Genomic DNA, 26,343 nt, shown 5'->3' with positions numbered 1-26,343 from the left:
TTAAAGAGTTTCAAATGTTTTCAAAAAAATATAAATTAAACCATAAAATTATAGGAGAATTAGGCCATTTGGCCCATTGAGTCTGCTCCGCATACTCAACAGTGCAGCATTCTGTACTGAACTGGTGTTGGCCAAACAACAGGAAATCTGCAGATGCTGGAAATTCAAGCAACACACATCAAAGTTGCTGGTGAACGCAGCAGGCCAAGCAGCATCTCTAGGAAGAGGTACAGTCGACGTTTCAGGCCGAGACCCTGAAACGCCAACTGTACCTCTTCCTACTGGTGTTGGCCAAATGTGTTTTAAACACCTGAGTGAAGCTTGAATGTAACTCGTGGTTAAATGCACAGAACCCTGCAAGATCATTGCAGAATGTATATACTATACACACACCTGTATGTATATGTGTGTGTGTGTGTGTGTATATAAATGTATATAGATATTTGTGTATAAAGTACACAAATAGGAAAAACATAAGCAGTGTTCAGAGTATTGGATGTGTTTTTCCTAACCCACAACATGGGAGGTTCAGTTATCCGATTTTGCCTTAAACTTGAACCTAATCAATCATCTGGCTTTTTTTCACTAAAATGCTAATTATAAATATATTGAGTAAATAGCACACACAAAATACTGGAGGAACTCAGCAAGTCAGGCAGCATCTATAGAGGGGAGTAAACGGTCTAAATTTCAGGCCGAGATCCTTCAACATGACTGGAGGGAAAGATAGAAGCCAGAATAAGACCCGCTATCTTGTACTTCTTCCCCTCGGCCCAGTTTCATATTCTGGCTTCTGGCTCCTTCCTTCCCAGTTCTGGATGAAGGGTCTCCAGCCAGAACATCTTGTTATTTCCCAGCCAAGGACGCTGCCTGACTTGCAAAGTTCCAACTGCATCTTGTGAGTTGCTCAAGATTTCCAGCATCTGCAGAATCTTGTCTCAGTAGTCAAGTTTATTTTTGTTACGAGCTTCACAATTTCCATTCAGTGATGATACAAAGGTAATCACTGATAACTTTTTGGAAAGTTTCTGTAATGGTTTTGTGCTTGTTATTGTGAAAGTCTCCCTTTTTCTGATCTCAGATGTCAGTAAAAAGAATCCCTGGAGCTGCAATCCCATCACGCTTGGTGAGTCAGCCAATCATAGTTCAGCCCAGGAAGGAAAAAGCACATTTTTTAAAAATATATATTGAAACTAAATAAAGATTGAAATGTACATATGATCAAGATAGAATCTGAAATAGGTTTTAAATATAAAATATTTATTTTAAAATCCATGTTATTGGAGTTTTTGCAGGAAATACAATCAATATACAATAAAATATTTCATTTTGGAATGTTTCCAAACCAGGAATCATGGCTTAGGGTTCTGAAAACTCACATATATCTCATGCAATAAACAAGATTTTCAAACACTTTTTCCAATGGTGCTACTTCAGAAACAACTTAAATTCATGTAAACTTAACCGATTTCCCATGATATCATTGAAGGGCATAAACAGTGAATCTGTGCTGTGGATGTATCACTGATACACCCGAGGCTCATGCAGTAGTGTTCACTTGCATTGAAATTCCAAAGTTGCTGTCAACTTCAAAGGGTTAAGTTAGTGAACATTAATAGCTTCCTCACCATTGTAAAGATTGTGATTATCTTTGACTATTAAGAGCCTTCAAATGTGACTTATAGATCTTATTTAATATCTCATGCTCAAGATGATAGAACCTTTGTGGCACTGAGAATCACATCTTGATCTTGTATTTTTTCCTTAAATGCAATACCATTTTGTGTTTCTACTACTTCATAAGTGCTCCCGAAATAATTGACATAATCAGCGACATGATCATGATTAGATTATCTGTAATGACGTTAACCACGGTACTGAGATCGCCTCAAGAAAATGAATCTTAGGGTTGTAGATGGTGACATGTGCTTTGAATAAGTATCAGCTTAGATACCATTTTTCCATGGGATCATTTGCATTATCCAGAGGGTAGGCAGGACTTGGGAATAAATGGCACTTTATTTAGCAGCCTAAAATCTCCACACTCATTTTTGATGACAGGATTTCACCTTGGAACTTACTAACACAGGGGACAAGAGTGTTATCTGTGGTGTGTGATTACCCCAATGTTATGCCCAAATTAATTCTTTGCAGATGTCTAGTATAAGGCATTCATTACACAATCAAGTGAATGCCAAGTAAATGTCTGTAATGAGTGTTAGCAGGAGCATTCTATAAAGATTCTTGAAGCATCCATCGATAAAATGAATGTTTTTAAGAGGTCAAGTTGGTTGTAGAAAGACAATTAATGGTAACAACTTCTACTTTGCTCTTTGGAGATTGTTGGAATTGTGATAATTTATGCAATAAATTGAGGAATATTTACTGCAATCATCTTGCATTTAAGTAGCTTCCAGGAACTTAGTTCAAACTGGTTTGAGTTGGCACCTGTAATCCTGAGCCCAATGTTAACCTTACCAGCAATTTGATTTTTCCCTTGAAGCAGAGAAAGTCAAAATCCAATGGGCACTAGACACTTCTGTGTGCATTTGATCAAACCTTATTCATCATACTAATACTGAATATAATTTCAATTAATGGTTATCACTTTATTACTTAAGGAGGTGGCACTGCAGGATAACTTCAGAATGCTAGAAACAAATTCATTTTCTGCCATTTGCTCTGACAAGTATACAGAACAAATCAATGTCAAATACAACAAATGGCAGAATAAATTGTTTGCAAGGAACTCTAGTACAAACTGTACCTTTGGTAGCTGGGACTCTGATTAAGTCTGCAAATATGGAGGCAGGTGAACAAGATTAAAATATAACCTAGATTAAACTGACGACTTGCGTGAGACGTCTACTGGTGCCCCTCAAGTGAAAATAGCAGCACGTGCAAACGGTGCTCGTCAGCTGAGCAAAGCCAGCAGACCATTTGGAACTCTGTTCAGAATGCGTATGTGTTTAGTTTGATGTAAAATGGAGAAACTTAACCCACCTTACAGTAGAAGACAATGGATACCATTTTGTATTAGGATGTTTACCACCATTTATTGGAATTCAAAGGTTGGGAGCAATCAGAACAGTCTGTAGAATTACCATTCTGTGCTTCCTTATCATTAAAAACACTCCTGATTATTATAACACTATTCATAGAAAAACCAAAAAAAAAACAAAAATGTCCAGCTTTTCCAAATAAAAATCAGAAATTCAAGTACTTGGAACAATGGCAGTAAGCTGTAGTTAAAGAATGTACATTTTAATTTCCTCCTTTTCCCGCTACAGTGCTGGAATTTCCATTTCAACAATACTGAGGTAAAATATATCAGTACTATCACACCATCACAGTATCATTAGCGTCAAATAGGCCTATGCTGCAGATTTGACAGTATCATATTGTAACCCTTTCTAGCCCAGAATGATCTATGTGATGCAAGAAAAAGCACAATGTGGTTAAAGTAATTAAGGATCTAAAACCGAGTTACGGAGCAAATGGTCAGGTTATTTAGTCAAAGTGTGAATTCTACTGGAAACTGCTGTAATATCATCTTTAGGATAGATGCTGGGTTAGAAAGGGTCATCTACCATTCAGGTTCTGAAGAGGTCACATTTATGTATATATTTAAAAAGGAACAAGGATGTTTTTTAAAGTTCAGGTCAAATTGAGAGATTGATGTACATGTTTAAATTGGATTAGGTTGGGCATTCTCTCACGCATTACTGATGCGCTCAGCACTCTTTGTCAAATACCAGTGGATAATGCATATAACTCTAGAGGTGCCTTAAAATGATCTGTAGGATCAAGTTTTCATAAATAAAATCAACACAACTGACCATGGCAATGAACGTTGGCTCTAAAGATTAAATTCAAAAAGAAAGAAATGAAAAGAGTTAAAATATGGATGAGATGCACATGAATACAAGCTGAATACCTATATATAATAACCTACTGTGTATTTGACAATAGCTCCCTATTTTAAATGTTAAATCAAATTTACACACCTGGCCAAAACAAGTTTTCTAAATTTTGAAGCAGTGGGAGTTCAAGTGCTACTTTTTTTTTTTAAAAATTGCATGTTTTAATAGCTCAGTATATTGCAGGAGTACAAGTTGAACGTAGGTATCTGAAATAATAAAAAACAACCAGGAAAACATCTGGAAAGTATCAAATAAGAGAAAAGTCAGCTCCAAGTTTTAGGGCACCGAATTTGGATGTACACTTCAAATGCCAACCTGATTTTTTTTTTTTCCTCCCCTTTACAGATATTCTGGCCTCCATTTCAAATGTCTACTGCTTTTTTTCCCATTACAATAAATTGCAAGTATTTGGTGAACATACATACGATTCAGTATAATTTTTTTAAAGTAACAGCAAAATCTGTAAATCCTAATTAATTGTACAGTGGTAAGCTGTCAATGTCCAGCATTCAATACAATATAGTTATGTATTCGTGTGTTTGAGACAAACCATGTGATATGCACTAATGTACTCAGAGTCCCAAAAAAAGCTTGCACAGGACTTGGTGAATATTAATGTTATTTGTTAACTAATATTAGGAAATTGTTTTCCAGACTTGCAATGAAAGTGACCTACGGATCCTTTGAATATGTCATTAATGATCCTTTTTGTGACTAAAATACTTATCTTTAAGTGCATTTTCAAGCATGTTAGTCAAGTACTTTGTAGCACAAAGTAATTTAACTTTGAAACAAATCGTGGCCATGTAAGTGAATTCAATGGGACCAGCTAAAGGAAATATTTGGGAAAATGTAGGTTTAGTACAGATCATTAAATTATATATTGTCCTAGATAATTAATCTGGGCACAATGCATTAGTTCCCAAATCTGTGTGGGTTTAGAGATCATTACTAAAATTAGGCATTTATAATCCACATACAGCTAGAAAACTTCAATTTTAACACTTATTTACTGCAAATTTTACATTTAATTTCGCAATGATTTTTCACTTGTGATTAAAAATTAAACCAGACAATTTCAAAATCAGCAGAGATCATGCTCATAATCCCAGTAGTTACAACAGTTTGCAATTGAAATTCCAGCTGAACACTAGTCACAATATAAAACTAGCAACCTAAAGATGTTCAGCTTTAGTATTGGACTGAATTCAAAATCCAGTATATGCAAGATGGCAACAAAAGGATTCCCTTTTCCCATTACACAGCTATTGCCATACTGAAGGGAAAGGGAGTCTAATCCCGCTTTGCTATAACAACTGGATTCATGCAGTAGTATTAATATTTCACAGTAAAGCAGTTTGAAATATAAAAAAAACATTTTACTGATACAGAACAATTCTTAAATACAAGCACAAAGACAGCAGAGACAATATTTCTGAAGTCATTGCATTTCTGTGAAAATGGGACAGACTCATTTATCAGGTAATCACTGAAATTTAGGATTTTTTTTCTTCCATACTTTATTTAACTTGCAAATAAGAATTCCAAAATGCAAAAGTAATTTCACATTACTTCAGTTTGCTACAATCCAGGACAGTTGAAATAAACCAGCTCTCTGCAGCAAATTATACAAAATCCAAAAGAGATTTTTTTTAAAAATCCAGAAAACGTAGACAACCGACATGAAGTAAAAGCTCAAATTAACATACAATAGGGTAGACACAAAAGGAAAACTTGATTTAGTTGTTATTCACGTGTCAGATGCTCAAGAGCATCCACGTTAACAAACAGATACTGCCTGACCAGATGAGGACGTGCAGCAGTTTCTGCTTTTATTCCCGATTGCCAGCATCTATGGTAATTTGATTTTTTTTGGCATGAACTATATGATTTGGAACATTTCAGTGTAAGGCAGGAGAGCTCTTGGAATACAAGAGCGCCCTCTAGTGAGCTGCAAGAATAAAAATCCTCCGGGGAGAGGAAGAAAAATCTAGTGGCTCTGTACGGAGGTTGCTTCTCAGGTTGTATCTTGAGGAAACCTTATTGCCAACAAAATATCCCAATACTGCAGCTCACACGGTGGACAAAGCAACGGCCGTAAAATGTGGCTGGCAGAAATGGAGGATATACCATTTCTCAGCTACAGTGTTTGCAAGTCTATGCTTAAGTGGAATAGGAGGGAAAGAGTAGGCTAGAAAAAATATAAATTAATGATAAACAAATAGAATTCAATAGTCTCACCTTTAGTCCTGTGAGCCAACAGATTATGCCTCATAATTAAAACATCAGTTTTTTTTTCTCAGGGAAAGGGCCTGTGCATCACTTTGGTTTTGAAGAACATTTAGTGCAGCAAACAGAACAGTCCCTTCAGCAGCGACTGGGCACAAGATACAGTAATAATTTCAACCTAAAATACAGACCATCTTCTGTTAATGCAGTTGTTTAAAAAAACATTGTTGCTCAGACCCTTCTAGCTTCCAAATAACTGCGAGATCCAAGTACACCACTGTTACACTTCGACTGGTCACGTTGCTGTACTGAAAAGATTTCAACTTGTACCCAACACCTTAGAACTTTTTTCTCCTTTAAACTGTTTGTTCTTTAAATTAAATTTATTTACAGAGACAATACATTTTCCTAATGTGATCAGTTCACCCTTTGTAATATCAGTGCAGCAGTCTCGACTGAACGCGGAGCAGATTTTCTCTTGGGTCTCAATATACTGGTGGTCTACACTCAGAACTACAAACGTTTCACATTCGATCCATCTTCAATAACACTTCACTGCGAAGAGCGATTTGCATGTTGCTTCTCTTTCATCCAGGCATGGATTCTTTCCTTCAGTTCAGGCACTAATACACAATGCAGAGAGCAGTGTAGAATTAGTTAAGCAGCCTCCTTTCAATGACACAGTTAAGCAAAAAAAGATGCATCACCATCTGGTATGGGGTGTGGGTGGGGGTGGGAAAACACACGATCAAAGCAAGCTGCAGAGAGTTGTAAACTCACAGCCCCATCATGGGCACTAGCCTCCGGAGTATCCAGGACATCAAGAGTGACGGCTCAAAACAAAAAGCATCCATTATTATAGACCCTCCCCCCTCCTCCCCCATCACCCAGGTCATACGCCTTGTTCTCATTGCTACCATCAGAAACCAGAAGACACACTCAACAATTCAGGAATAGCTTCCTCCCCTCTGCCATCAGATTTCTGAATAGACATTGAACTGATGAACACTTCCTCACGACTATTTGTATTTTTGAACCACTTATTTAACTATTTAATATATATTTACTGTAATTCTTTTTCTCTCTTATTGTGTATTGCATTGTACCGCTGCTGCAAAGTCAACAAATTTCACAGGATATGCCAGTGATAGCAAACCTGACTGATTATGCATGCAAACATCAAGATATTCTACAAACTCTGGTCTCAAACTTTCTCTGTCTTGCTGCGATACTCATTCATGGGGAGGGCTTCGGGAGTAAAGCCAGAGGAAGAATCTGGAGTCGGAGTCCCTAAGGCAGTCCTACATCGAGTTCGACACTGACTGGCAAACTAGTGCTACGCCACTGCTGCCAAACTGTACCAGTCTCTGCTGGTCCTTGGGATTCATCAGCTGCGTGGAGGGGGGAGCCTGCTGCACGGGCAACAGGGTTCCTCTGCATATCGTATTGACCTGGCTTACATTAAACAGCTAGGGCGCAATATCCACAGTAGACCCTTTCTTCCCCCATCATGACCAACAGAGGGCCTCCTTCTTGCTTCCTGTTACCCTGTGTGGTTTTGTGTTTGTGGAATTAGTGTCCGGAATTGAAAATTGCAATTAACTACAGATCAGCAACTCCCATTGCTCCTTTCATGCCTGGTTTCTGTGATCTCAGGCACCATGGTCACCTATCCACAGAAAGGTATCAATAAGACTTGAAAATGACAGAAAATTGACAAGGACGTTGCTGGGACTCGAGGACCTGAGTTATAGGGAAAGGCTGAACAGATTCGGACTTTATTCCCTGGAGTGTAGGAGTACGAGGAGAGATTTGATAGAGGTACACAAAATTATGAGGAGTAAAGACAGGGTAAATGCAAGCAGGCTTTTTCCACCGAGGTTGGCTGAGACTACAACTAGAGATCATAGATTAAGGGTGAAAGGTGAAATATTTAAGGGGAACATGAGGGAGAACTTCTTCACTCAGAGAGTAGAACAGGCTGCCAGGTTCAATTTCAACATTTAAGAGATGTTTGGACAGCTACATTAATGGGAGGGCTACAAAGGATCTTGGTCCAGATGCAGGATAATAGTTTGGCATGGACTAAATGAGCCAAATGGGCTGTAGTACTCTATGGCTCTATAAATAGTCCCACCTAACCAAAGATGAAGATCAGGTGATTGACCCCGATTTGCAACTGGGTTGCAGAATCTGAGAGGATAAAATCATACTTGCCAATGCTTTTGTTCACTTTATTTTTAACCCAGCCCTATCACCCCTAGGATACGATACCACTGATGCCGACAGCCCTATAGTCCTTCCTTTGAATGTTCAACCATACGAAACATAATGGTTCTTGGACCCTGTTGATGCCTATACTCACTTTCTATAAAAGATTACTGGTTGGTCTTCACACAAGGAACTCCAGCTCTATTTCACATATAACTAATTACACATGTCCTAGTGACAACTGAACACAACCTCGAGCAAACCATGATGACGGCACATGCTGCTGCTAGGACAGCCTCTGCCTCGTGGTTCCAGCTTCCCCAGTTCAATACTGACCTCTGACGCTGCCTGTGTGCAGATTCTCCCTGTAGCCCACCCCAGCTTCACCCAAAGGCCTATTTCCATGTACCTCTCGGAGCCGACAGAACTTCACTTCCTGGCCAAAGGTCCATTTCCATGCCCCCTCTTTGGATCTACAACTCTTCACCTCCCCAGCGTTCAGAATATTCACCTTACTGGAGAAAACTCTCATTCTGAGCTACAAGATAAAAACTCGTCTAAGTTTAAAATGATATTTTACCTGGTTCCAGCATATTCTCTGTCAGATGTTGGCGGTTAAACGGGTCTGTTGGAGAATTCAGTAAATGTCTTAAAATAATGGAGCGGTCCATTATAGTCCCTGAAGGTAGCTTCACTGGATCATTCATCAGGGTGTCCATCAGTGGATCTGCAACAACAAAGCCCTTAAAGTCAGCAGTCAACTAAAACCTTTTGCCATCAGAAACAAAAATTACCCTACGGGCTCCAGTTCTATTTGATATTAGCAACTTGCTTGGTTTCCCAGTACTGAGTATAGTAAATGTGTCCGAAGCAGCAGGAAACACAGAACAGCTCTCTACAGACCCTTCGGCCCACAATGTTGTGCTGTTCTTTAACCTACTCCAAGATCAATCTAACACTTCCTTCCCGCACAGCCCTTCATTTTACTTCTATTCATTTGCCTAAGACTCTCTTAAATGTCCCTAATGGTTCTGCTTCTACCATCAATCCTGGCAGCACGTTTCACCTACCCCTGAAATGCCAGTTATTCTTTCTTCCGATCATCTTAAAACTACGCTTCCTCATATTAGTCATTTCCACCCTGGGAAAGAGGTGCTGGCTATCCACTATCTAAGCCTCTTTTCTACGCCTCAATCAATTCGCCTCTCATCCTCCTTTGCTCTAAAGAGAAAATCCCTAGTTCACTCAACCGTTCCTCATAAGCCCTGCTCTCTAATCAAGCCAGCATCCTGGTAAATCTCTTCTACACCCTCTCTAAAGCCTTTACATCCTTCTTACAAGGCAACCTGAAATGAACATAACACTCCAAGTGCTATATCCAGAGCTTCATAGAGCTGCAATATTTCCTGCGGCCCTTGAATTCAATCCCCTGACTAATGAAAGCCAACACACCATACACTTTCTTAACCACCCTATCAACGTATGCTGGAGAGAAACTCAGCAAGTGAAGCAACATCTGTAGAGGCAGAGGGATGGATTGAGACTCTGCATCAGACAGAGTATAAAGGAGAGATAGCCGGTATAAAAAGGGAAGGCGGTATTTAAAGGGGAGATATAGCCAGTACAAAAAGGTGAGGGAGGTATAAAAGGGAGATATAGTCAGCTTAAAAAAAGGCAAGGGAGGCGTAAAGGGGAAATATAGCCAGTATAAAAAGGTGGGGGAAGTGTAAAAGGGAGATATAGCCAGCATAAAAAGGCAAGGAGGTACATGAAAGGGAGATATAGTCAGCATAAAAAGCTGAAGGAGGTATAAAGGGGAGATATAGCCACTATAACAAGGCGAGGGGAGGGGGCTGAGGCAGCAGCTGGCAAATGATAGGTGGTTCCAGGTGAGAAGGGAATCATGCGGCATCACTTTAAAATACTGAGATGCATTTGGAAAAACTTTTCTGGTTTTGAAATAGATTCTGCAGATATTAGCTAGCTCCGTAACTGAAAGACATTTTAAACAATCAAATTCAGATTGAATTTAAATAACTTCAATATGGCACAAATACTATTAAATTCACTAATGAGGAGGTTTTTGGAATAACTATTCGGATTCAGAACTCACCTCTGAACTCATCTGGTGCATCCCCATAGTCAATTTCGGCACGGGCATTCTTTGTCACAATTTCTTCTACCTTTTCTGCCAGTAGTCTAAATTTTTCTATTGCTATTGTTGATTTAATTCCCGCTTTCCTCATTTTTGAAATGACTTCATCGAAGAGTTCTTTACTGTACGATCGCTGTTCCCAAAAGTACAAGATAGCAGACATAATCAATTTATTTGTGGGAATATTTTCTTTTGTGTGAGATATACGTTTTGTGGGTGTACCATCGTCCGAAGGAATGTTATTTCAATAAACTTGAACTAGAACACAACTAAAATTATCAGCCAATCCATTACACAAAGTATTTTGCACATTATAGCATTACAAAACACATTCAAACATCCAATTCTAAACAGGGTCATAAGTCACCCGGACCAGATAAACTGCACCCTAGAGTTCTGAAAGAGGTAGCAGTAGAGATTCTGGAGGCATGAGAAATGATTTTTCAAAAATCTTTGGACTCTGGCATGGTGCCAGAGGACTGGAAAATTGCAAATATCACTCCACTCTTTAAGAAAGGAGGAAGGTAGCAGAAAGGAAATTATAGACCAGATACGAGGAAATCTGCAGATGCTAGAAATTCAAGAAACACACAAAAAATGCTGGTGGAACGCAGCAGACCAGGCAGCATCTATAGGAAGAGGTACAGTCGACGTTTCGGGCTGGGACCCTTCGTCAGGACTGAAGGGTCCCGGACCGAAACGTCGACTGTACCTCTTGCTATAGATGTGGCCTGGCCTGCTGCATTCCACCAGCAGTTTTTGTGTGTGTTATAGACCAGATAGCCTGACTTCTGTGGTTGGGAAGATGTGAGAGTCAATTGTTAAGGATGAGGCAATGGAGTACTTGGTGACACAGCGCAACAACCCCAGTTTAGATCTTCATTAATTCTAAGCAGAAATATCATAATTTATAAGAGCTAGGTAATATGTGTGCTCCTCAACAGCTTGCAGAGGACAATTTAACCAGGGTGGTTAACAGTTAGGCGTACATCCCTCGTGTTGATATTAGACATGACATCTTGGTTCCGAGTGTAAGAGGGGAAAAGAAAGTAAATGCAAGTTCAGGACAGGGAAGAGGAGGTGGGTAGGTGGTTTATATACTGCATTTCCTCTATACCCTAAATGCCAAATTCAGCTCTAGTAGTTCAGCGGAACTTCTCACCTTCTGTATTCTGTGCCCCAGATACACCTCATCTCTCAATAGAGGGGTTTAAAACATTTTGCTCCCTCAGGTACGTCTTTGCGCTGGGCTGCAATTTTACTCAGTCTGTTTGTAAACACTTTTTTTTAAAACAAAGGTATCACTTTTAAAGATTTACCCAAAAAGCAGCAAAATAGGTGGTTGCCCACAATGGACAGGAAGCTGCTTCAAATATTTGTGAAATAGCTGCAAAACTGACAAATCTGCAACCAAGATGCTTTTTCACGAACATTTGTTTGTTCTTAAATGCACCTAAATCTGACATAGTGAGAGACAGCAAAATAATCACATCAAATGAAATTGTACCTTACTGTGCAAGAAATTTCAGCCACATATATAGAGCTAGACTGTCCAAGAGTATTGCACAGTACTGTATAAACTTTAGGTACTGCTGCCATAAAAAAAGTTTCACGACATACGTGAGTGATGATAAACCTGATTCTGATACGGGTCTCTATTGTGGACTGAGAGTGGGGAGGGAGTGGGAAGCAGCAGAGGGACAGTCTGTAATGACCAATAAACTAATTGTTTAGAATTAAATTACCTTGCCCCGTTTCTCAAGATTTGGATGTGTTGGCACCCTTGTCACCCTGGCACTCCTCTGCCATCCATGTGTTGGCACCCATGTCACCCTGGCACTCCTCTGCCACCAGTCCCACACCCCACCCTCACCATTCCCAACATCCTTTGCTCTGCCAGATTTACAAACTCACTTGCCGGTGACAAATACAGTGCAAAAGTCTTCGGCCCCCTCCAGCCTTATCCACCATTTCAAGTCATGAATAATCTGACTGTAGCCACATTCCCATTCACCTCCTGTAGCCTTTCATTTACACCCTTGCTTAGTAAGAATCCATCCCTGACTTAAAATTATTCAATGTTTCCTGATCCAAAACCTGCTATTCTAGACGTTCCCACAAGAGGAAACAGCCTCTCCAGATCCATCCAGTAAAACCTCTCAGAAGCCTGTGCATCATATGGTGCAGTGAAATAACTAACAAATCACTGAGAATGTGTGGAGTTCTGGTCGCTCAGTAGCAAATGTAGTGAAGGAGAGTAGAAGAGATTTGCCAGGATGTTGAAGACATAAGAATAAATACAAGAGATTCTGCAAGTTGCTGGAAATGCACAGTAACACACAAAATGCCGGAGGAACTCAGCAGGTCAGGCAGCGTCTATGGAAAGGAATAAAGAGTTGACATTTCAGGCCAAGATCCTTCATCGGGACAAGACACTGCAGATGCCGAAATACGAAGCAACAAAAACATTCTGATGGAGTTTAGGGGGTCAAGCAGCACCCGTGGAGGTGAACAGACAATCGATTTTAAGGGTCAAGTCCCTTCAACCTGGGGTCCACAGACCCACTTGCTTAATCGTATTGGTCTGTGGCACAAAAAGGTTGGGATTCCTGACTTGGACTGAAAAAAGTTGGGGGAGGGGGGGAGAGTTAGATGCAAGAGGAACTGGATAGATTCGAAAAGGGAAAATGGACAGAGGAAAGGAGGTTACCTGAAATTGGAGAAATCAATATTCATGCCACTGGGTTACTTACTACCTATGAAGGGCTGGGAGATTGAATAAGCTGGGCTTATTCTCACTGGAACACAAGGCTGAGTGATATTATAGAGGTTTATAAAGCTGTCCTGCAAGAGGACCACATCCTTGTCATGGTTTGGAGGCTTGTGTGCCTCAATGACCCGGAGAGCTATGTGGCTGGAGTCAGGCTTTATGCATTGCCTCTTGGTAAGGTCACCCATGCCAAACAGGTCAAAGGGTAAGAAGCCAAACTAAGAGTGGCAACCCGGTCCTCCAGGTTAGGGGGTTCAGCTCAGGCTAACAATACTGACTGGTCAAACAGAACTGTTATGGAAACAGCACTGTAGATTTCTTCTACATCTGTGTGTGACGGTATTCCTGAGTCTCCACCAGGGACTTGCATGGCTGACAGTAGTGAAAACTGACAGGAAGCTACGAGCACAATGAAGGAAGTCCTGAACACCAGAGATGGAGGGCCTTGACTGCTGACCTAAACACTTGCAAGCATAACAGGCAGCAAGTTATAAACTGAGGGGGCACATGGTCATTACCCCAGTGCAGCCACCTAGAGGAAACAGATTAAAAGGAGACAGGAGATATTTAAAGGAGATCTGAGTTTTCCCCCTACACAGTGGTTGCCTGGAGCAAACACAGCTTTTTTTCTTTAATTAAAACAGCACATATTGCAAAGTAAAAGAAATCTAAAATAAAATAAAAACTGGTCATAATACCTCAGTATACCAGGCAGCATTGATGCAGAAAATTAGTGACAGTGCAAATCGGATGTATGTGTTAGTGGGTTAATTGGTCACATAGGTGTAATAGGGAGGCACAGGCTCGTTGGGCCAGAAGGACCTGTTACTGTGCTGTATCTCTAAATAAATACTTTTTTTGTTTAAAAAGTAACAGGTACTTACCTGATCATCCGCAATAGCTTTTGCAAATCTGGGACAGTCTAAATGCAGATAAATGTCAGTCAACTGATCCAAAAGCTTCTTCGGTTCAAAACCATATTTTTCTGGGTTTTCTACTTTCAGGTCACGACACTTTGGGCCACACAGCTGTTGCAGGTTGAAGTTCAACATTGCAGCTAAGCGTGGCCCAAGCTCCTGCAATGAACGTTAGCAAAATTTTAGAACGGCACGTTACAAAAGTGTTGCTTAAAATTCTCTCCTTTTTCAGTTATCACTTAAATGTATCTCAGCTTGAAGGTTTGATTTTCTATACAACCTGAAGCATTTTAATCTACTACGCCACTAAGGGGAGCACCTGTGATGCACTGGTTCAGAATCTTTCTTCCTCCTGCTGCTGACTTTTGTGCAGTTGTTGAAAGTGAGAATTGAACACATAAATGGCTGGAGTTTTGGGTTGACAGGGCTTTGTGCAACATGAGGGCAAACAGAAGCATGGCAGCTCCCACAGCCACCTGCCACTCCTCGCGAGGCTTTCCGATTACCCAATAGAAACGATGAGCTCTGAACATGCATGCGCAAGTCTCCCAGAATCAAGTAAACATATCGATCAACAGTAAGCTTGAAACTAAAGCTACAATCTACACAACCGGTACATTATAGCAATTTGGGTAATGAACATCAGTCCTTATGTAAGTCACAACAATAACAAAAGTATGAGGATACAGAAAGAAAATATGCTCTTATGAAGCTCGTGGGGTGGGGGTGGGGGGAGAGAGAGAGAACTATCCTCTTTCTTTGTCGTGGGCAAGTCCTGGGGTTGATACTGAAGATCAAGGCCCCAGAGTCAATTAGCTGCACCCTAATGGCTGAAGCTCCAAGCCTGTAAGTCCACTGGGGAAGTTGAAGGCCCAATGTCTGCAAGTCTGAGTCCACTGGAGGCTGAAGACAGCCTGTCCTGGAGTTAGAGGACTGTCTGTGTAGGTGGGAGGGAGGATCCGGGCTTGTTTTGCTGTTGTTGTTTTGTTGCTTGGTACGTTCTGTTCTGTTGTGTTCTGTGTTTATTCTGCCAAGCATTGTGGGGCATGCTATGTTGGCACCAGAACATGTGATATTACTTGGAGCTGCCCACAGCACACTCTTAGGTTGTGTTATTTGTTGACGCAAACATCACATTTCACTGTATGTTTCAATGTACATGATAAACTAATGAATCTGAATCAATTTCTCTCCCAATTCTAATTTATTGTCACTTGTAGATGAGTGGCTTCACATTATGAAAAATCATGGTACCAACCATTTTCTAGGAATTCAATGTAGGGAGTCACTTGTAAATATATAAAACCTCCCATGTTGATTAGGCAAGTAACAAGGAGGAAAGAGCAATTACTCACAGGTCGAAGGAAAGGTTTTTGCACTTGCTTTGTGAGGTAATGGAACATATCTACGGTTTCGGCACCAAGAGCAAGGTATGAACGGGAGACGCGCTCATCCTGGGTCAGCTGAGATTGTCGACTCTGCTGCTGATCCTTTCAAAACAAGACAAACTACTGAGAGGACTTCAATTAACAACACAGAACACCTCAGCACAGTACTAGTTTTTCAGTCCATGATGTTATGCCGACCTTTAAACCTACTCCAAGATCAATCTAGTTCTTCCCTTCTACACAGCCCTCCACTTTAGTTATCATCCATGTGTCTAGGCGTTTCTTAAATGGCCCTAATGTATCTGCCTTGATCACCACCTTTGGCAGGGCATTCCATACACCCATCAAAAAAAAAAAACTACCTCTGACACCCCTCTATGTATACAGTCTATACTTTCCCCAAATCACCGTAAAATTATGCCCCCTGGGAAAAGGTCTCTGGCTATCCACTCAATCAATGCCTCTATCTTCTTGTACACCTCTATCAAGTCTCTTCTCACTTTGTACACCTCAATCAAGTCTCCTCTAATGACAATTAAGGACTTGTCATTTTGTATTTCTCACGATTTAGAATTAAACCAACCACAATATGGCCACATAATTCTTTGCAGAACGAGCTTTCAAGATTTAACAGCTCATGAAGGGACACTATTACAGAAACTCCACAAGGATACTAAATGACACCCTTAACAGCGCTCGAACAAAAGGATAGAGAGATTTGAACATTATAGCAAAAAAAAGTTGTGTTTTATTTCCATACATTCATTTGCATTATCACCCATTTCCAATACCACTGGAACCAAATGGTCTGTTGGTCCATTTCAAAGGACAGTCAAGTGTGCATCTGAAATCACATAAACCAAATCAATGAAGCAAGGGATTTCGGAGAACCAGCTGTACTTCTACTAACAGATTCACCTTGACAGGATTCTGGATTGCAAGCCCTGTGCTACAGAATCCTGGCATATCTGCATGGATGGTTTACTTAGTGAGAAAGTAATCCCAAGGAATAACCAAAAAGAATATGGCTTAGCAACCAGGACACATTTCCTCAGGCCACAATCATGGAAATGTCAAATTCTTGTAGACATTGCTACACAATTAACAACTGATCGTGCAAATGAAAAACTATACACTCTTATTCCTAACTTTCAGATGTGCATTCCAGAATTAGTTTCATCTTCCCCTGGTCAGTCATACACAAAACTTCCAAAATAAAATCAAGTTTGCAGACATTAAGCAAACTACTGAATTTACCCTAGGTAACGAGTCCCATCGTTCTTTGTTCTTCATTTCTTCCTGTACCTCATGGATACGTTTCAGAGAATCCAGGCTCTCATCCAGCAGGTACGTGGTATCATTTATTAACATATTGATGTAACGGACAAACTGCTTTCCAGAACTATGATCATAAAACAAATGTGTAAATGTAGAGTTAAAGATATCCATACAAATAGCTGAAGCTGACAAATAAATCAAATCTAATAGCAGACACAAGGGTAGGGGAGTCTGAAACTACGGGGCATAGATAGGGGCTCCCAACCTCCCCCCTCGGTTAATGGCACGGGTCCATGGCTTAAAAAAAAGGTCAGGAACCTTGGTTTAGGGCGAGAGGGTAGCACTTTAAAAGAGATAAAAGGGACAATTTTTTCCATGCAAAAGATACTGAATATACGGAATAAGGGAAGTGGTGAGGTAAGTACAATATTATCATTCAAGCAGCACCTTGATAAATACATGGATTGTCTAGGCATGGACAGATATGGATTGAACTCAGGAAATTGGGACCAGTTGCGTATCAAGGACTTGATGGGCTGTAAGGCCTGTATCCACATCAACACACACAAAATGCTGGAGGAACTCAGCAGGTCAGGTAGCATCTATGGAAATGAATAAACAGTCGACATTTCAGACCAAGACCCTTTATCGGGACTGAGTGTGTATCCATGCTCTATGACTGCTTTAGCTGACTCTAACTGCCTATGAGCTCAATTGCCAATTTCTTAACTCTTGCATAATTATCCATCACAAGAAAAACAAAGATGGATCAACTTACTTAAACTCTTCCATAAAGGTGCCTTGATGTGCTACGTTCTGCCAAAGGCTCTTAAAGATTGTACTTATGTGGTAGCGGATAGTGAATTTGTCATAGAATTCACTTGTTGCTCCAGTATGTTCAACATCTAAAAGGCAAATCAAATAACATTTTAACAATGCTTCCAAATTCATCACTGAAACTCAGTATAACGCAGGAGGCACAGTCTTAAATCCATGGGGAGGAAATGCTTACAGTATCAGTGCATTACCCTCCACAGAATGAAATCAACAGAACTAATTACATTGTGCTCACTACTGAGTGCAAAGCAGTATGAATAGCACAATGGCTGGTATAATAGGGTTCAATCCCTGCCTCTGTCTGTAAAGAGTTTGTACACACTCCCTATGACCTCATGGGTTTTTGTTTCCTCCCACAGTCCGAAAGATGTATAGGCGAGTGTCAGTAAGTAGAGGACATGCTACGTTGGCACCGGACGCACAGTGACACCAGCAGTCTGCCCCAGCACAGCCCCAGATCGTGTTGGTCATTAATACAGACAACAAATTTCACTGTGGCCATGGTAAACCAACACATTTCACTACATGTTTCCATATAGGTGACAAATAAAGCTACTTTTTCCCTCTTTAGACAACAGGCTGGTCAATTAATACTCCTGCAGCCAAAATGCCAAGACAAATTTCTTGATCTGTTTTTTTAAAATCATAATATGAATGCAAAACTGCAATCCTGACCACAGAATGCAAAAAGGCATCTTCATCCAAGAATGCAATGACTAAAATGCCATGCTGCCTTCTAAATGTCAATAGCGACACCACAATATAAACAAGGTAAACTTCTATTTTTTATTTAATAGTAGTGTCTCACACTGAAATCAAATTCCACGAAATTCTTTGAAGAAATAACAAACAGAATAGACAAAGGAGATTCAGTGGATGTTGTGTACTTGGATTTTCAGAAGGCCTGAGAAGGTGCCACACATGAGGGTGCTTAACAAGTTAAGAGCCCATGGTATTACATAGCATGAATCAAGCAGTGGCTGACTGGCAGCAAGCAAAGAGTGGGAATAAAGGAAGCCTTTTCAGACCAGCTGCCAATGACTAGTGGTGTTCCACAGGCATCTGTGTTAGGATCACTTCTTTTTAACATTATACAGTATGTCAATGACTTGGATGATAGAATTGACGGCTTTGTGGCACAGTTTGCATGTAGATTTGAGGAGATACAGAAAGACTTGGACTGATTAGAATGGACAAAGAGGTGGCATATGGAATACAGTGTCAGGAATTGTACGGTCATGCACTTTGGTAGAAAAAATAAGAGTAGACTTTTCTAAATGGAGAGAAAAAAATTCAAAACTCTGAGGTGCAAAGGGACTTGGGAGTCCTTGTGTAGAATTCCCTGAAGGTTCATTTGCAGGTTGAGTTGTTGGTAAGGAAGACAAATGTGATGTTAGCATTCATTTCAAGAGGACTAGAATATAAAAGCAAGGATCTGATGTTGAGGCTTTAAAAAAAAACAATATGAGGCCCCACTTGGAGTATTGTGAGCAATTCTGGGCCTCTGATCTAAGGAAGGATGTGCTACTACTGGAGAGGGTTCAAAGGAGACTCATGAAAATGATCGGGATCAAAAGGCATTGCCACATTTGGTGGCTCTGGACCTGTACAGTGGAATTTGGAAGAATGAGGAGTGACTTCACTGAAACCTATCAAATGTCGGAAAGGCCTCGATACAGTGGATACGGAAAGGATGTTTCTATGGTGGAGTAGTCTAGGACCAGAGGACACAGCCTCAGAACAGAGGGGTGTCTTTTTAGAATGGAGGTGAGGAATAACTTTTTTAGATAGAGTGGTGAATCTGTGCAATTCACTGCCATAGGCAGGAGACCAAATCATCGGGTATATTTAAGGCAGAGGTAGAGAGGTTTGTCATTAGTCAGGGCATGAAGGAATATGGGGAGAAAACCAGAGACTGAAGCTGAGAGGGAGAAATGGATCAGCCATGATTAATGCTAGAGCAGTTGCAATGGGCCAAATAGCCTAATCCTGCTCCTCTATCTTCTGTCTTATGAAATCGATTAAAGATCCATTAAAGTATCAGGTACAAAGAGAGGATGGACAAACTTGGATTGTTTTCTCTGAAGTGCTGGAGATTGAGGGATGAGCTGATAGCAGTAAATAAAATTACAAGACAAATTAGTCCTTTTCGCCAGGATGGAAATGTCAAAACAGTAGAGGGCATCACTTTAAGGTTAAAGGGAGACATATAAAAACATTTAAAAGGTATTTAGACAAAGACGTGAACAAATAGGAAGCGGTGGGACATAGACTTGGTCCAGGTAGATGGGATTAGTTTGGGTTAGCATCATAGTTGGGCCTATTCCAGTGCTGTTCACTCTTTTAGGTTTGAAGATATTTCTGGTCTAAATCAAAGCAGTCAACTTGAGCCTGAGGATCATTTTGATGATAACTGGTTCCAATCCACCTCTTGCCAAGAATATCAAGTGTTGAATGACAGATAATGATCAACTAGATTCACAGCTAGTAGGACACGTACTGGAGGATGGTCAAAAGCTGAGGAAACACGACAGTTTAGGTCCAATTTCCCAAGTGAGAAACGAGATGATAAAAAAACCAAGCATCGAAAATTAAAAACTAAAAACAAAATTGTTCAATGGATCAGCACTTTAACTCAAAGGGATAATTTACCTTTTTTAAATACACACCTTTTCTTGCACTTACTCATGTTTGGCTCTTGAGCTTCTCCTTAATAAAAGGGAACACAGAGCAACAAACAAAATGCTTTGAGTACAGCATCTCTGGAGGAGAATTAACAGTCCACATTTCAGGATGAGACCCTTCATCGGGACTGGAAAATGGACTAGACCTCTCAGCCCCTCAAACTTGCAACATTTAATAACATCACTGACCAAACTGCCACTTCAGCTGAACATTCCTAACCACCCTTAGTGATCTAACCCTGCCTTAAAACACTTAGAAATGAGGTGAAAAGGTCAAATCATTTTTGAGTTGTGATCTCTAGATCTTTTAAGATATACAGCTACTTATGTTAAGCACAACAACCCCATTTTTAGATTCTCCCACTAGATGAAAAATCCTTTCTTGATCCACCTAGATAAAACACCCTGGATCTCTGGAAGGGTACTTCAAGCAGCCTTGGGTCCTGTGGGATCTTTCTCAATAAATTGAAATTCAATCTGCTCAAAAAATAAATGCAAATATCTGATGCTAGTTACTGATTGCTTATCAGTAAAACTTGAACATTTTAGCACTTAAAGTTCAACGAAAACAGTTGAGACATCTCTTATGTAAACTGAGCTCCACACTGAGCATACTTGTCCAGATACACTTTGAGTTTTCCTCTTGCACCAACTAAATAGAGTGTGAATCGCTTTACTGAAAGGGACAGTACTGTAGTGGTTAGCATAACGCTATGACAACACCAGTGACTCAGGTTCAACTCCACCACCATCCGTAAGGAGATGGTACATTCTCCTCGTGACCGCATGGGTTTCCTCCGGGCGCTCCGGTCTCTGCCTACATTCCAACATACGGGTCAGTAGGTTACTTGGTCACATGGGTGACATTGAGCACAGTGGGCTCGTTGGGCTGGAAGGGCCAGTCACTGTACTGTAATATTACACTGGAAAAAGCAAATTGAGAAACCGCATACCTGTGTAAAATTTCATCAATGCAGGCACAAGCTGTTTTGTGGCCAGTGGGTGATTCTCCATCATTTCATAGAATTTCTGTGTTCGAGGCTGAACTGCTGGGTTGGTCACAAACATGACTTCAACGAGCTTAGCAATTAGGTAAGGATTTCGGATATAGTTTTGACTACAGATAAACACGACAAGGAAAGTCACGACGTCCTGAGTACATGGTTCGTATAAGACCTGAGGGGAATATCTGTAGACGAAAGAACAAATTATGTGGGAAAATAAATGGAAAAACTTACACATATATTGTGACAAACCAAAGATACTGGAATTTTGTAGACTACTAAAAGACTAATGCTTCTGGTTCTTGCCAGATTAAATTTAAAACTAAGCAGCAATTAAGCAGATTGGGACTGTGAACCTCTGCGACTCTGCTGGGGTAACTGAAGGCCCAAAATCTGCACAACCGAGTTCAAATTAGAGATCGCTGGAAGCCAAAGATGACAGCCTGTCTTGGGGTTAGAGGGTTATATGCACGTGGGTGGGAAGCAGGAACAAGACTTGTTTTGCTCATTTTGGTACCTGTTATGTTCTGTGTTGTGGGCATACTATGTGCAGGAATGTGTGATGATATTTGTGGGCTGACCCCAGCATACCCTCCGGTGTACTGGTTGTTAACATAACAACATATTTTACTCGCAAACACAAGGAAATCTGCAGATGCTGGAAAATTCAAGCAACACACACAAAAAATGCTGGTGAACTCAGCAGGCCAGGCAGCATCTATAGGAAGAGGTACAGTTGACGTTTCGGGCCGGGACCCTTCGTCAGGACTAACTGAAAGAAGAGATAGTAAGAGATTTGAAAGTGGGAGGGGGAGGGGGAGATATGAAATTTTAGAAGAAAACAGGAGGAGAGGGGAGGATCTAAGAGCTGAAAAGTTGATTGGCAAAAGGGATACAAAGCTGGAGAAGGGAGAGGATCATGGGATGGGAGGCCTAGGGAGAAAGAGTAGGGGGGGAGGGGAGCCCAGAGGGTGGAGAGCAGGCAAGGAATTATAGTGAGAGGGACAGAGGGAGAAAAAAGAGAAAAAAAGGGGGAAAATAAAAAATATATTAAAAAAAATAGATTAAGTAAATAAATAAGGGATGGGGTGTGAAGGGGAGGAGGGGCATTAACGGAAGTTAGAGAAGTTAATATTCATGCCATCAGTTTGGAGGCTACCCAGATGGAATATAAGGTGTTGTTCCTCCAACCTGAGTGTGGCTTCATCTTGACAGTAGAGGAGGCCGTGGATAGACATATCAGAATGGGAATGGGACGTGGAATTAAAATGTGTGGCCACTGGGAGATCTTGCTTTCTCTGGTGGACAGAGCATAGGTGTTCAGCGCAACGGTCTCCCAGCCTGCGTCGGGTCTCGCCAATATATAGAAGGCCGCACTGGGAGCGCCGGATGCAGTATATCACCCTAGCCGACTCACAGGTGAAATGTCGCCTCACCGGTGAAATGTTGCCTCACCTGGAAGGACTGTCTGGGGACCTGAATGGTGGTGAGGGAGGAAGTGTAAGGGCACGTGTAGCACTTGTTCCACTTACAAGGATAAGTGCTGGGAGGGAGATCGGTGGGAGGGGATGGGGGGGATGAATGGAGAAGGAAGTCGCATAGGGAGTGAACCCTGCGGAAAGCAGAAAGGTGGGGCAGGGGAGGGAAAGATGTGCTTGGTGGTGGGATCCCACTGGAGGTGGCGGAAGTTACGGAGAATTATATGTTGGATCCGGAGGCTGGTGGAGTGGTAGGTGAGGACAAGGGGAAACCTATTCCTAGTGGGGTGGCAGGAGGATGGGGTGAGAACAGATGTGTGTGAAATGGGAGAGATGTGTTTGAGAGCAGAGTTGATGGTGGAGGATGGGAAGCCTCTTTCTTTAAAAAAAAGGAAGACATCTCCTTTGTCCTGGAATGAAAAGCCTCATCCTGAGAGTAGATGCGGCAGAGATGGAGGAATTGCGAGAAGGGGATGGCATTTTTGCAAGAGACAGGGTGGGAAGAGGAATAGTCCAGGTAGCTGTGAGAGTCGGTAGGCTTATAGTAAACATCAGTAGATAAGCTGTTTCCAGAGACAGAGACAGAAAGATCAAGAAAGGGGAGGGAGGTGTCGGACCAGGTAAACTTGAAGGCAGGGTGAAAGTTGATGGCAAAGTTAATGAAGTCAGCGAGCTCACATACTTCACTATGTTTCAATGTACACATAATGAATAAACTTGAATCACTTATCAAATGAACAAGGTTTACATTTTTGTTCATAGCCAATTACTGATTACTTGAATACAATTAATGTAATGGCTATTTGTGCTCTAAACTCATCGGACATACAGTCTGAGCCAACCCAAAAAGAAATTCAGCACAAGTTAGAAATCCAGCTGCTCTGCTAAAGTGAGAGGCCACTAAAAACAGAACATTGTCACTGAAGTATATAGAACAAAAGCATTTTGGTTATGGTTGTTTCAAGTATTAGTATTATTCAAGTATCAGGTATAAGTAATATAAAGGACACCTTAAGGAAGGGGTTCCCGATGTGGGTCCACGGATCCCTTGCTTTATGGTACTAGGTCCATGGTATAAAAAAGGTTGGGGATGCCAACCTAAGGGTTTACAATGAATTGATACAAAAGAATTTTGAACTTTTCAGGTAACTCCACAAATGTGCACTTGAGATAATCTCATGATGTCCACCAATCGTCCAGGTACTGGGGTTCAGTTCAGGGCTAACAACCCTGTGTGGTAAAACAAAGCTGTTACGGAAACAGTAATGAAGAATCTACATACGAGTGGCCAATGGCAGATCCAGATGGAACAACTTCATTGTTACCCTAAAGCCCAGCAACTTATATGAGGCAACATGAAGGGAATGAGATGGTTCCTCAACACTGATTATTCTTCTATTGCATATCACTTGCATTAACTTTCAAAAGCAATTATAATGGAATTGACCCGCTGCAGCACTGCCCATTTGTTCAGGAGGAAGAGCCAAAACAAGACCAGGATGGGACGTGAGGACCTGAATTATAGGGAAAGGTTGAATAAGTTCGGACTTTATTCCCTGGAGCGTTATGAGGGGAAATTTCAGTTATACAAAATGAGGGATACTGATAGGGTAAATACAGACGTTTTCCCCCTGTGGTTGGGCGAGACCAGAACTACAGGTCATAGGTTTAGGGCGATACACAAAATATTTAAGGGGAACTTCTTCACATGAGTTGGCAAGGGAAGTGATAGATATAGATTCAACTGCAACATTTAAGAGAAGTTTTGATAGGTATATGTGTGCAAGGGATATGGAAGGCTGCAGTCTGGGTACAAGTAGATGAGACCATGCAGATGCCCAGGTTAGGAGGTTTAGATAGGCCAAAGGGTCTGTCTTTGTGCTCTGTTAGATTCAAGATTGTTTAATGTCTTTTCCAGTACACAAGTGTAAAGGAGAAAAATATAAATGTTACTCCAGATGTGGTGTAGAACACAAAAATCATAACAAGATATAGAACACAATATTAAAAACAATAAATAGAAACATAAGATAGCTTATATACATAGTTTGATTGTACACCCATAAAGTGACACTAAGCATAGCAGTGTCTGTACATTAGGTGACTGACAGGAAATGATAAAGTAGTGGTGGTTGGAGGTGTGGGTTACTGGGTGGAGGTGTTGATCAGCTTTACTGCTTGGGAAAGTAACAGTTTTTGAATCTGGTGGTCTTGGCATTGGTGTTACATCATCTCCTCCCTGATAGCAGGGACAAACAGTCCATGAGCAGGGTGGGTGGGATCTTCCATGATGTTACCAGCCATTTTTCAGCACGTGTGTGTGTGTGTATGTATATACACACACACACACACATATATATATATATATATATATACACACACACACACACACACACATACATATATATACATACACCCCCCCCCCCACACACACACACACAGTAGGTAGCAGTTATTGCAACACTATTACAGCTCGAGGAGATCTGGAGTTTGGAGTTCAGTTCTAGTGGGACTCTGTAAGGAGTCTCCGCATCTCCTCCCCGTGGAATGCGTGGGTTTTCTCTGGGTCCTCTGGTCTCCTCCCACAGTCCAAAGATGTGCCGGGTAGGTTAACTGGTCATTGTAAATTGTCCCATAATTAGGTTAGGGTTAATTGGGTTTGTCAGGGATTGCTGGGGCAGCTTGGCTGGAAGGGCCAGAAGGGCCCACTCTGCGCTGAGTATGACGAAGTCTTTCAAAGCTGAATGAAGATGAGGGAGAGATCACCACCCTTCTATGACCTGTTTATACATTAATAGGCAAAACTGGAGGTTAAAGCTACCAAATTCTAGAAAAAAAATTAAAAACCCTTTTCTTTAAGAAAATACTTTAAGGTAACAAGTTAGATAGAAAAATGTAAACGTTTACAAGGAAACATGATTCTTGATTTAGATAAGCAGATTCAGATGCTATTTCTACAAAAGCAGGGATGTGAGCAACCAGTTAAACCAAGAGAAAACAAAATGCTGGAAATACTGAAGTGGTCAGCAGCATTTAGAGCGAGAGAAAGAGTTAATGCTCCATGTCACTGATCCATCATTAGAATTGTTCACATCACGATTGTTGCTGCCTTACCTAATGATTATTTCCAGAATTACTTTCATTTTAGAGGTCCACCACCTAGTTTTTTGCTTTTAGATTTATTCAAGGTAATCTGCTTTAACAAACAGCTTGCAACCTTATATCCTTCAAACTATCCACACATCGTCAATCCTGTTGAAGTTACATTTACTTACTGTACAATAAACAGCAAAAATTCAGCAATATCTTCCAAATAGAATTCCGGCAATGCTGCAAACACCTTGGGGATCTCTGGATTAAGGGGCAGTGTCATGCTGCAAGGAGAGAAGAACAAACATTATGCTCTTTTGATGTTTGCTAGTACAAAATCTATACAACTTGAGTCTCAATTTCACATGTTTCCTGGCAA

General features: G+C 40.8%; 1 protein-coding gene across 5 annotated transcripts in view; it reads right to left on the bottom strand.

Moving 5' to 3' along the window:
• Positions 1-1,277: 1,277 nt before the first annotated feature.
• ube4b (ubiquitination factor E4B, UFD2 homolog (S. cerevisiae)) overlaps positions 1,278-26,343 on the bottom strand; it is a 96,695-nt gene continuing 71,629 nt past the window's right edge. For 4 of the 5 annotated variants that reach the window (XM_072245336.1, XM_072245339.1, XM_072245338.1 and 1 more), the window contains 9 exons: positions 26,150-26,248; positions 21,346-21,581; positions 17,650-17,776; positions 16,851-16,995; positions 15,561-15,695; positions 14,173-14,364; positions 10,477-10,651; positions 8,944-9,090; positions 1,278-6,775 (listed from right to left, as the gene is read on the bottom strand). In XM_072245336.1, the coding sequence (XP_072101437.1) occupies positions 6,705-6,775; positions 8,944-9,090; positions 10,477-10,651; positions 14,173-14,364; positions 15,561-15,695; positions 16,851-16,995; positions 17,650-17,776; positions 21,346-21,581; positions 26,150-26,248 (1,327 nt within the window). In that variant the 3' untranslated portion in view covers positions 1,278-6,704. The other variant, XM_072245340.1, reaches the window with a different exon arrangement.

The sequence above is a fragment of the Mobula birostris genome, chromosome 27 (assembly GCF_030028105.1).
Source record: "Mobula birostris isolate sMobBir1 chromosome 27, sMobBir1.hap1, whole genome shotgun sequence".
Taxonomy (NCBI): Eukaryota; Metazoa; Chordata; class Chondrichthyes; order Myliobatiformes; family Myliobatidae; genus Mobula; species Mobula birostris.
Note: the sequence above shows the minus strand (reverse complement) of the source record. Positions and strands in the feature narration are given on the sequence as shown.